This window comes from Zerene cesonia, chromosome 20 (genome assembly GCF_012273895.1).
Source record: "Zerene cesonia ecotype Mississippi chromosome 20, Zerene_cesonia_1.1, whole genome shotgun sequence".
In the NCBI taxonomy this organism is placed as follows: Eukaryota; Metazoa; Arthropoda; class Insecta; order Lepidoptera; family Pieridae; genus Zerene; species Zerene cesonia.
The window spans coordinates 10049775-10063050 of record NC_052121.1 but is presented as its reverse complement, the minus strand read 5'-3'; the positions used below and the strand labels follow the sequence as shown (position 1 = coordinate 10063050).

The following is a 13276-nucleotide window of genomic DNA, read 5'->3' as shown; positions in this document are numbered from 1 at the left end:
TTTCGCTTCTGCAAATTTTCATGGTGACGATGTCTGGTTATATTGTTTACTGTGGGGCACTTTAATTTTATAGTGTACTAGCTGCGCCCCGCGGTTTCACCCGCGTGAGTCCGTATTCCGTAGGAATATCGGGATAAAAAGATGCTTTTATGTTATTCCAGTTGTCCGTCTATCTACGTACCAAATTTCATTGCAATCGGGTCAGCAGTTTTTGCGTGAAAGACCAACAAACATACACACACATCCTTACAAACTTTCGCATTTATTTTTATTAGTTACATTACATTATTACCTCTACAGATTAAAAGCACAGTTTAGACTGTAATATTAACAAAAATAAAGCTTAAAAAATAAAATACAATATGTATATTAATATGGTGAATGGTGACGGATTAGTGGGGGAGGTCAGCATAGCCTTTACCGATGTAAAAGGAATAACGCTAGTTTCCAGGGCCCCACCAGACAGCTATCTGTTTTTAAGTCTAAATGTTTACATAGCGTTTAAATACGGGTTACAAATAATACATTTTTATACTTTAACTAGCTTTTGCTCAAGCTTTTTCGCAAACGTTAAATTCGGAGTAGTTTAAAATATGTTATTGTACATATAACCTTAACCTTCCTCTTGTATCTCTCTATATACTAAGAAAAACCCCACCAAAATCCGTTGCGTAGTTTTAAAGATTTAAGCATACATAGGGACATACAGACAGAGAAAGCGACTTTGTTTTATACTATGTAGTGATTCTGTGAGATCATGAAGTACGTATGCACGTATAATACAGGTAATTATAAAAATGTGATCTTGGTGTACGTACGGAGTGTTCACAGCTTCAGAGCTGCAATTATAATAATTTATATGGAGCGTGTTCGAGTAATTCACACTCATAAATATTAATATGCGCCGTGAAAGGCATGAAAAGCGGCATTGTTTGGACGGACCGGTAATTATTTTTTCGTTACAGTTGCATTATATAGCAGGGGAGGTCGAGGCAAGATGGACGGGCGCTTTTAAAAGATTAATCGTGAGTAAATATTGGTTAATTGAGCCCGTATTTTCATGGCGATACCCGAGTTATTGGTGGAAGCGTGTTTGCGCTGCGATTGTGGCGGGAGATAAAATTTTATAGTACTCGCCCACTTGATATGAAATTATGCGGATTTAGGTTGCCCGATTAGGGTTGTTTTAAATTTATTAGCGATCGGAAAGTTATGTTGACTAAAACACCATTTTTAATATAGATTAGATTAACTATAATATGTGTGTCTGGGATGTCATTCGAAGAATTTTAATTTTACTTATTACATACATATTTTAATAATAGCGATTTGATTATACTCCGATATTGAAGTGCGAAGTATTCTCTAACGTAATTTTTATTACAATTTTAAATGAAGATGATGTCGTTTCCTTAGCCGTTTTTTACTGAGCCATATTATACGTATTAAGTTTTACGACTGTTGCCAATAATAAATTCTTCTAGCATACCTATGGTTTATAAATATTTTAGATACATTATTATCATATCTTTATATGTTTTTTTTTTCAAACTAGCGCTACGTTTAGTTTTGTCTGTCTTATTCGATATAAATACGGTAAAAGCGAAGAAGTCTCTCATATCACTCTACGAGTCCAAATCTCCCCGGTACCCCCCCAACACTCATGATTACTGATCATGTTATCAATTGTTTTTTCCTTGTTTCAGAAGATTACACAGTGGACGATTCGTTCTGGAATGAAGAAAACCCAATTGGTACGTGCTTAGCCAGTCGTAGCCAATGTTAAAATCATTATTGTGTAGATAGTTTAACTAAAATATATAAATATACTAGCTGCACCCGGCAAACGCTGTTCTGCCTTACTCTTATCATTTAGGGGTGTGAAAAATAGATGTTAGCCGATTCTCAGACCTACCCAATATGCTTACCAAATTTCAGAGGAATCGGTCAAGCCGTTTCGGAGGAGTATAGAGACTAACATTGTGACACGAGAATTTTATATATAAGAAGATTAGCATTTTTAAACTACTACTGTAGATATCGATACTATTTTTTCCTTGTGGATGGTTGGATTTGGATGTTTCTCTCAACGAATTTGTATCAAAATTCAATTGTCCATAAAGGAAACTAACAGGTTCCTTCTTTTATAAGTCGATATATATAAGCCATTAATTCAAAGTAGACCTACATAACATATTTTGATTATTGCTTCCTAGTGTAATGTAGTTGACTCATTCAAAAATTCGTACTCTATTCTGTTTTGATGTTAATCTTACCGAGAAATAAATTTCATTACGGTTAAAAATAATATATTTCTTACTTCCCCGTTTAACTCGCTTGCAGTTAGTTGGTCATAACTCATTTTAAATTATCCTTTCGGGACGCAAAATCGGTTAAGATTACTTCAATATAATAAGTGTCCATATACCCAAATTAATCTGAATCCGTTTAATTATTCAGGTGTTAAAACGTTACAAACAGACCGACAGAAGTTTAGTTGCGTTTATACTAATTATATGGGTAGTTATAGACAGTAGAAGTTGGAAGTTTCGAGCGTGAAGCGACCCTTGTCACGCTAACTTGCTTTGCCTAGTCTATAGTTTTGTATAATCTGTGACTGAGTGCAGTCTGTAGTTAAAATTGTTGACATCGCTCTGCGGCAACGGAATACACTTTAAGAAATAACTGGAGGACAAACAATTTAGGGAAATGTTTTTTATTATTTGTGTGTGCGTGTTTGTGAGAGTGTGTGTCTGTGACATTTAAGCTAGCAAGCGGATAAAGCGATTTTGATTTTGTTTTCTTTTTTGTTTGAAAGGTGACTTGATTCGGACAAAGTGAGATACCACAATGCAAAAGCGGATTTTTTTTTACTAATAGTAGGAATACTTTACACTATGTCAAATTTTAAATCCAAAATGGCCGCGAACGCAAAATGGGATTGGGGTTTTTAATGTTTTATTTAATTTTCTATTTCTTTAAATAATGTTATTTATAATTAACGGATATATTGACACAATTCCACGTCAAGCTTTCATTTTGCGCCGTCTCTATTAGTCCTTCCTACCTACGGCCTTTTAAGATGTTTCCTAACAAACTAAACAACAGAATTCAATATTTCCGAATCACCCTAATATCGTCAGTATTCCAATGCATGGTACCGTTAGCTTGTTGCACATGATTGCATCCTCGTCAAAGACTTGTGTGCAGTATTCCTGCTGTAGGTGCGTTCCGAAAATAAACCGTAAGGTTTTCCATTGATTTCCCAGCACTGGATTTCGGTGAGTGGCCAATGGTTGAAATTTGGGTTTGAGAGTTTGCTGCGCCTTTGCAGATGTAGATTCTATTCAGAGGAAATCGAAGGGAAATTGGTGGATTTATGGTTCATTGAGAATATTATTTTTATTAACGTAAATGTGTAATTCAACTATCTTACCGCAAGGGGAGTCATATTGTAATCATATGGACAAGATCTTCTAGGGGTGACAATGCTGGATACTACATAGTAAATTAAGAAGGCGATCTTGGACCAAGCCAGGAATATAATGAGGATTATGCATACAAGTTATATCCTATTTACTGCGCGTGTCACTATCAATAAATACATTAATTTATTATATTTATTCATGTATTCATATATCTCTTACTCTGCATAATATAATATTCCCGATATTACGAGCAATAAGCCTCAATTAGTTTTCTGCTTTTAATTCAGTTTTTCGAATTTACCGATTTTTTCTTCAGTTTGTAACTCGATTGCTCTGTCCATTTTTAAGACTAGTCAAATAATAATGTAATTTATTGTGATGATTATTGATGATCTAAATTAATTTTATACATGCATGGTTATTTTTGAATCGCGAATTCTATACACAGAATTCTATGTGAAAATAAATCCTTTACAATTTTAAACATTGTAACAGTACCTAAATTGGTAAACAGTGCAGGCGGTGCGAAGTCGAAGCGATTTCGCTTATTTTATTTCCGATGTGGCAACTAAGTTGGCCAGAAGTGCAATTTTATTTTCGCTACACTTGTGACATAAAATGTGGGGCACACGTACGATTGACACGTTTTATTGCTCCCCATGTTTGTTGTTCAGAAAGTTGCGAATAATGATCTTACGGTATTGGGGATTTATTGCTCGGTATGGGTATTTTGTTTTCAAAAAGTAAGGCACGGACTATAACATCTACACTCGCTGTGTGCACTGTGTAAGTGTTGCGTATAATATCTAATTATACAGGTGTTACGTCACTTAAATAATATGGTAACAGCACAAAAACTCAACCAAATGTTATACCTAGTTCTTTTCGCGTAAAGACGAACATGTACCTTATTAACGCTCGATACAGCATCTCGGGCTAACGATATACGTAGGTTTATTTATTAGACTAAAAACTTATTGATATATAGACAAAATAAGAGCATTCTATCAATTATTGATATTCATTTACACAAGCTAATAATACATCCAATTATGCCGCATTACAGAATAACCAGGCTTCCTGACATCCGCACGGAAACCCATAATAATGTTTCTGATTAATCCGCCCGTACTAAAATCACCTCGCCACATCAAAGCGAACGCCGCCCAGCCTAGCCCTTTCGGTTTGAACCGGTCTGAACCGGGTTGAACCGTTTCCATCCGGTCTGATCGAGAACGTGTCAGACGAGAGCGCCGTGCGACAGGACGGCGTTACATGCGATGGCGGTTGTGAAATTTTGTATTGGAAATTTTCAGATGTAATACCATTAAGTGGGCTCAGTGAACATTGACTCAGCCTACTGATGAGTATCAGCCCATTCCTGCGTAATCTTAAGAATGTATTGCCTCTTTACTACTGCTACCAAAACTTGAGAAAAAAACCTTTTTAAAGAAACTGTAGTAGAAGGAAGAAGGTACTCATACAAATACCAATGTAATTATTATGCAATATGCAAACAATAACAAAATGCATTACACGAAATGTTCGGTTCGAGCCGAAAAACACTAAATTAAAACAACGTGTTTATATTCTACACTTTACCAGTAACAAGATCATAATAAAACAAATAATTTTCTAACACATTAATTTCTCGTTGAATACCATCGGTTACTGCGGATACAAATTTCTAAAACCGCACACAGGTTAACCGACATGCGCTTAGCAATACAGCGAAATGTATTAATTAAAACTTCCATTTGTAGCATCACTAAACAGCGCATAATTTGTCATTTTTTACATCATCCACATAGTATTATGTTGAGTGCAAAAACTCCTTGATTTATTTACTGTTACCTGTAACCCGCGGCGTTACAGCCAGTAGCTAAAAACGCGACACGCGAAATATTTTTGAAGTTGCAAGTTTGTTTTTTCTTTCGTTTTTATTGTTTTCTGAACGAAAATTATGTGTCGTCATAACCACCTTTTAGTAGTAGTGGCAATGAACAAAAATTTTCATATCAACAAATAGTTATAAAAGATACATATAGATAATAATGTAAATTTTAATGAAAAAGTTCAATTATAATTAAAATGGCACGGACAAGTGACAATTCGGTTCGTAAATCAGTTTCTACAGAGACGAGCCGGCAAGAAACTCCATAGCTGATGTCTTTAAAATCATCAATCTGTTTAAATATATGTAATAGATATAAACTACTACTGGTATTAGTACATCATCACTAGGTCGCTAGGAGACCTCACCTGTAGTCACAGGTTCACTGTTCATTCGAACATTGTCCATATTATGTACTGGAACTCTAGAAGATGTTTATGTGAATTTTACGAGAAGCCAGAAGTTTAAAGTGACTGCTCAGGGATATACAGACAACTTTCCGACAGGCAGTTATGGTATTCGTATATTGCAAAAGATATAATATATAAAATATATAATATATATCCAGTAATTGCATTGTAACCTCTCCATTATCAAAATTTAGTATGAGCTCACACAAATTGAGTTGAAAAATGTAAATAAGGTTCTGAAAAAGCTTCAAATGGGGACCGGAGAAATCCTCAATCCCGTACATTGTAGGAAAAAAAATACCGGAGATGTGTTTAAAAATTTTGTCAGTATTTTTACGCCTTTTAGCGACCAGTCTATCCGCCGCTAATGACTAAAAAAGACCGTCTCTTTAGACAAAATTTACACTTATTTTGTAATGAAATTGTTAAATCTGTTTCTCTTGGTTCTCTTTTTCGATTTCAACATCTACCTTTCTCTATTTGTCCATTTTGTTTGCGTACATGATGGATTGTCTTGCCAGCAATGTTAGTACGTTAATTACCACGATTTGGCTAATAAATTGCGAGCTTGCCTTGCCCGGGTTGACCCAAGATAAAATAGCACCATGCATGCCGCTCCTGAATGCTGTAGCTTTGCCAGTGGAGACATTTTCAAAATCTGATCAGTACTTTAGAATCTTACCACAAACGTAAACGTTCGATACTTCTCCACTTTATAACACCTATTAGTACTAAGAAGCCGGTATCAAATATACTTTCAGCATCATAAAGTATATGATTTATCAACCAGACGCATAGAGGGCTAGTTTCACGTCTCAGAATCATAAATTATCACCATATATTATTTGTCATTTTAACTGACAGATAAACTAAGCGGAACATATTGAGAAGTTTTGAAACTAGTTATTTGAATAGCATTTGATAATTTCATTCAAGAACTAGAATATTTTTTGATTTTCTTTTTGCAAATGACAGCATCAATTTTAATCTCATAATTAAAAAATCTAGTTTCTATAACGAATTGCAGCAGTATTAATTCGATGCAAATAGCCGCATGGTCTGCGCCACACGAAATCAGCATCCCTATTCTATAATCAGGCATTTGTCCCGTGCACAGCATCTTGTTACTGTATCTGCATGTGAACGCATCGCAGCTGTAAATTCCGCACGGGGTTCGAGACGTGCCGCGTCGCCTAATCGATTTCAAAACGATCGAGCTGACGGGACAAGTTTGCAAACGATTCTTTGAACATTATTTATGTGTTAGACGGGTATGATTGGTATGTTACGTGAAGAATGTAGTTTTTGACGTGACAACGTCTTAAATTAGGTTGCGGCTCGGAGTCACTCATGAAAAAGTGTAACGCCCGGTAACGTTACAATGAGTCACCGAACTATGATCGGTCCGCCGCGCGCGCAGCACTAGAGAATTAGGCGCATTGAATCGGCGCGTGCTTGTGTCTCTGTCTCTGTCTTTCTCGAGCGTTCTTGGCGTTGGAAAAAAAGACGTTGTCACGTAAAATCTTCGCCCGTAAAACCGACTTTACAGGCACCCATTTTTTTTTTGGAACCATTAGTATGCAAGTAAGCACCGAAGGAAACCCGCTCAGTGTCTATTCCCACGAGATATCCGAAACAAAAACTATCCTGTACCATTTCTCAGGTTCTAACGAGGGTGGGAATGGGTCATTCAAACTGAATTTGTACTAAATTTTATCCAAATACGTTCAGTGTTCAGCCGTGAAGAAAAAACAGCCAGACATACAGACAGTATTTTATGTCTTATTGTTATGTTATACACTGCACTTTATTGTCAGTGACGTCATTTCTTTTGTACTACTATTTTTGTAATAAATTTAAAAGGAACAATAATATTTATTAAACACTAGAACTCCTGTTTCCTGAACGTCCAACGTCACCGCAGCAAAACATAATTGAAAAGTAAATACTCAGCGCTGGAAATCGTTAAATAAAATAAACCGAGACCCCACTCCATTCAATCGATACACAAAGGAACGAAAAGGCAGGTACAGTCGCGTTGAGCGTCTCATAAAACGTCACAGGTATGTAGCGTACAGTCGCTGACAGTCAGCGATGCGTGTTGCCCGCGGAGCGTGAAGGGCGGGCATGCGTGACATTACGAGCGCGAATGTACGACACTTGTGTGTGTGTACGCTCGCGCGGAGAAGCTCTGATTTCCTTTTTTTATTTTATTGAGGGGCGTGAGCGCGATGGATGCAAGTGTGCACTGTGTTTTTGTGCGCGATGCATTTTATATTTGTATCATATTATGATTTTAAGTTATAAGCCAGTACATTAATGTTTTTCATCAAATATTATAACGTTAAGACAAATCAATGCAAGAGACAACGGGATTACGAGCCCGAACTACATACGCCATTCTGTTAGCAGTCCGGGAAAACGTTTCGGGGTTGCCGCGCGCGCATTTTAAATTTGTAAAACTACGATTTTTCAGTTATTACTACTAAATGAGAGGCCATATTACCATATGTATGATGTATTGTTATGTATGTATTACCATATATATGATGTATTTTAGACTGTGTTACCATCATGTCAGTAATTTCAAACACCGACAGAAAATTTTTAAATTAACCAGCATTGCTTTGAAACCTCTCGCTTGAATACTCGTGATACACGCATAACGATGAAACAAAGTTGAATTTCAAACACAAAAATTGTCATCCGAAATTCGTAGCTGTAGTTGACAGCGTATTTCTTGACAAAGTTTAATTTAAAATAACATAGTTGACGGCGCGCCGAGCATGCAAACGACGTCCACATTTAGTGTGGGGTGTATGCGCAATGCGGTGTGGGTCCGTGACTCGAGCTTAATTACACTGTTGCTTCGTTGGGAAGGCGATGGACGCGACAGTGCGAGCAGGGATGGGACAGTTCAGATTTATAGCCGGCTGATTTAATTTGGTATTATATTAAGCGCCTAATTTGATATTGTAAATTATATTTTATGAAATCATACCTGTTTCAAGTTTGAGTGTATTTTTATTGATGCTGTTTATATTCAGATTGTTAAACCACGAATGATTTATGAACAAAACCTAATTGCCACCAAGTACAGATAATTCGAAAAAGACACTTGAAAGGAGGCTTCTAAATAATTTATTTTCAGTAGTATTGGCGCAGCTAGCACAATAACATCGGTTCCAAAAAAGTCAGTTTCGTAATGTTTAAAAAACATCAAAATATAATTTGACTTTTAGAACGCTTGAAATCTCATATAATTGAAGTAATCATTAATTAGAAATTATAAGATTGATTCAAAGGAGTGCTAAATGTTCATTTCATATTAGAATTTATCTTCATATGCATTATTTCAACGGACATATTTTGTATAAAGCAAACTAAAGCTCTCCGCAGTGCGCGCAGGGCTCACAAGTCGATTTATATTCACTAAACAAGCCTCGTATTACAGGGAGCGATTGAAAATCAGCTGCCGTGCCTAACGAACGTGGCTATTGGGGAAATTAAAATGTACTACAAGTTGTGTTCACGACTGTACTCCACTAGAGTTAAATGATTAATTATTATTTTGTCGGCGGAGTGCGGGCGGATCGAAATATTAATGCTCGTGACTGTACTTTGCTGTGATGTGTTGATTTATTCAGCTAAGTGTAGGCAGAATATTGAATTATATTATTATTTTAGATTTGATGATGTGCGAATTTTGAATGATTTAATAATTGTGGAACATTAGAGTATATCGTGCTTTTTAGCGTGCTGTTCCCAAAGGTTATAAGGAACTTTTGTATCAGGTACATCTGTATGTCTGTCTGTTTGTCCGACCGCCTGTCACCAGGCTTCGTCACATAATAGGTAGACAGTGTAAATTTTCAGAAAGGATGTACTTCTGTTATCGCTATAATACTAAAAAAATAGGCTAAGAAATGGTTAGTTAGTAGAAAATTGGATTACCGAACAATTTGTTTTGTATTTTTATTATTGCTCATTAGCTTATAGTTAGTAGTATTAGTCTGAATCGCACATGATCAACTTTTCTTCGCGACTGTCCCATTTTTATTTCAACACTATTTAAAAATCCAAAAGCTACCTGAAAAAGAAAGTGTTCTTAACGATCATAATTATTGGATATTATTGTGTTAATAAATATTAATTCCAATAACAAACATAGATACAAAATCATATAAGTATGTAATATTACGACATAAACATTGTGACACAGTGAATTCGAATAGCGTATTCGGAAATAAGAATGGACCCACACCTACTGATATACTACCGAGATGATAAATTGCACTAAAAGAAGCTATATCACAAATTTTGTTGACACACTAACACTCGCCGTGATGCTTGGCGTCCATTAAAGTAAAAAAGCGTTAAGACGCAATATCCAGTATCTTATGCCGGGCTCACCCCGGGAATTGAACTCATAACCGTTTGAGATGGTTTACGGTTCGCTCTTGACGAGGCTTTATTGCAGTCGGTTGGTTTACCCACTGCGCTGGGTGATGAGAAATGCGAATTCGTTAGTAGCAGTGTAAAATGATCATAATTGAAAATATAATGTAAAACAACCTGTTGATGGGAACATGGTCATTCACAAAACGTGGCTAATTATTTAATTTAAAAGGTGGACAGTGTGTGAATTATTAGTGGTCGAACTTAGCGTAGTTCTAGTCTTTTATTTTTTCAAAAGAACGTATGTATCAATTTTAAACACGATTATATAAATATCCCATAAACAATTTAACCAATTATTGTTTATTTCTCTTTTAGTCGAATTTTATTCGCACATAGCGTCGATGTAACAGAAAATTACAGAAGGAATTTCTACCATATGTTTATTTCAAATGTTCTGTTATACAAATTGAATAGGACAATAGCTTCAATATTGTCTTGCACAGCGATAATATATGAATACTTAGCATATATATTCACATCAAAAAGGTCGAAATAATCCCGTAGTCGTTTCCAAGTTTTAGTATTATACAGTAGTATAAGTCAGAATATTTATTATAATGAAAATAATACAAACAATACACCACCATCATAATATTTGGCCTGACATCGACCTTTAGGAGACCAAATTATGAGGTACCTAGGGCAACACTTAACCGCCTCCATGCTTATAAATAACAGCGTAGTTAGTAGAGCAGATTCGTCCAGGGTTCGATTCCTGTTCGGTGCTATATAGTAAACTCTCACCGGGCTCGCAAGACACAGAAGGCTGACTAATTGTCCGTAAAGATGAACTTCAGTCAAACAGCTGGTGTCCAAAGTCCAAAGCATCCACACTACAGATCTCTCAAGGGGACACGCCTCTATCGTTTTTGACGACGTATATGATATCGCGGCGACATCGTCTTGCGCAGGGCGTTCGGCCAGCGTCGTGTTTACTTTCGACTTTGCGGATTAAACCTTTTTTATGCGACCTCAGTCGCAGCTCCGCGATTACCGCAGTAAAAGTTTTGTAAATTGTAGTCTCAGCGATTTGACATTTTTATGAGTTAATTGAGAGATTGCGGGCCCACGTTGAAATTAATGCGCCTTGCAAAAGTTAATATCCCTACTGATGTTATGAATGCGAACGTTGCTGTCTGTGTCTTCCTCGGGCCTAAACCACTGAACCGATTTGAGTAAAATTTGGTTAGAGGATAGTTTGTGACTCGTGAAAGGATGTACTATTATTCCGGAATCTTCCGGGAACGTACACTATAAAACTGGGATAGTATAATATGTTCTTGTTTTACTACGAGGCCGCGAGTGAAGCAACGGGCGTAAAGCTAGTACATATTTAAATAAATTAAGAATCTAATGCATAAATTATTTTTTACTAAAATAAAACAAAACTGATATAGAATAAAACTTTGTTTCAATTATGTACACGCGTCTACATAACTTAAGTTTAAAAACATTTTTAACAATTATATAGAAATTTATCTTCTTACGCAAATCGTTTGGAACTTAAAAATAAAACCCTATTTTTTTAAATGGATTAAACTGTTCTCTTTCCAGGCAAATAATGCTTATAAATCACACGTATGTTTCAATATATTGATATTAAGTAAAACGACGTATTATAGGCAAATCCAGTGAAATTTTAAAGAATAAACGGCCATCGCTTCGGATATCCTTACGTTTCGTTCCGTACAAAGTGAGCGTAATAGCGTACGACCATAAAACGCCGCTAAAGTATCGTAAAATAAAACCGCCCTGACTGCCAACCCAATTTTCGCAACAATACGGCATGTAGCATGAAAATTTATAAATATGCCCGTCCCGTGTGCCCCATATCGCTAAACGCGGCGCATGCATAATGCACACGTCATCTGCGATATGCCTCGGGCGGTGTCCGGCGCCGGTGCGAGCGGGGCGAATACGCGAAGCGGTGGCGGTTTGATACTGTTCCAGGTATTTTATTGGCTTGTTGTTCGCGGAAAAGGAACCATAAATTTGATCTAAAAGAGAATGGAAGCTGCCTTGCTGAATTATATCGAAGTTGGCGATGGTAAAATGCGTTTTTGTTTGTCAATTTTGTTTTTAACTCTGTTTTGTATACTCGAAAGAGACTAACGTCTATTTGACTTATTTTTATGACATTACTAGCTGACCCGACAAACGCTGTTCTGCCTTACTCTTATCATTTAGGGGTATAAAAATAGATGTTGGCCGATTCTCAGACATACCCAATATTCACGCAAAATTTCATAAGAATCGGTCCAGCCGTTTCGAAGGAGTTCTGTAACTAAAATTGTAAAAAAATAATAAAATTTAATATTTAATATTAATCTATTATTTAATATTATAAGCTTATCTCTGATTGCTAATATTGATTTATCTTATATATAAAATTCTCGTCTGTCTACTTAATCTAATATTTATTATTATAAGCTTATCTCTGATTGCTAATATTGATATAAGTAATATAATACTGATATTTCTTGACACAAAACAAAACTTCGCAACACATAAACATGATTGTTTATTCATTGCATTTTGTATTGTGTGCCTTGTTAGCCCCAATAAAGTATTCTTTCTTCGTTATGTATATAAAAGAAATGTCAAGGTACATTTACTTTCACTCGTCACACTTTCGTCGTGCGTTGCATGTGACCTCGGAACACAAGTGCACGGATTACATGGGACCTTTTAGAAGTCACATGCTTTTAAAAGTTGACAACATATGTTCGAAGACCTTTGCAGGTGCCTGGTGGTCTCGCTTACCACCAGGAAATTCACGTGCACGTTTTTCTACTTTCCGGTAAAATAAAAAACCTTCAAATATTTAATCGTACTTGATTCAAATAATTTTATAGTTTAAGAAATGGATGGACTTTGAACTTTGCACCCAACTGTGGCGACGTACTATCAATGCTCAATTGTAGTTCGGATAATAAGATCAGAAAAATTCAAGTAAGTGGTTGAAATCTTGGTCAACGCTAAGATTGCTAGTTAGTTTGTATTATATTAATACCTAGTCTTGCCATAAATATTGTAATAAAGAAAAAAGAAAATTGTTAACTGCAAATAACATTTATTACTTT

The 13276-nt window shown here is 35.9% G+C and overlaps 1 protein-coding gene across 1 annotated transcript in view; it reads left to right on the top strand.

The window, feature by feature from the left end:
• LOC119834893 (disintegrin and metalloproteinase domain-containing protein unc-71-like) overlaps positions 1–13276 on the top strand; it is a 316054-nt gene that overhangs the window by 221828 nt on the left and 80950 nt on the right. The window contains exon 5 of the mRNA XM_038359411.1: positions 1707–1754. Within this exon, the coding sequence (XP_038215339.1) occupies positions 1707–1754 (48 nt within the window). The remainder of the gene's footprint in view (positions 1–1706; positions 1755–13276) is intronic.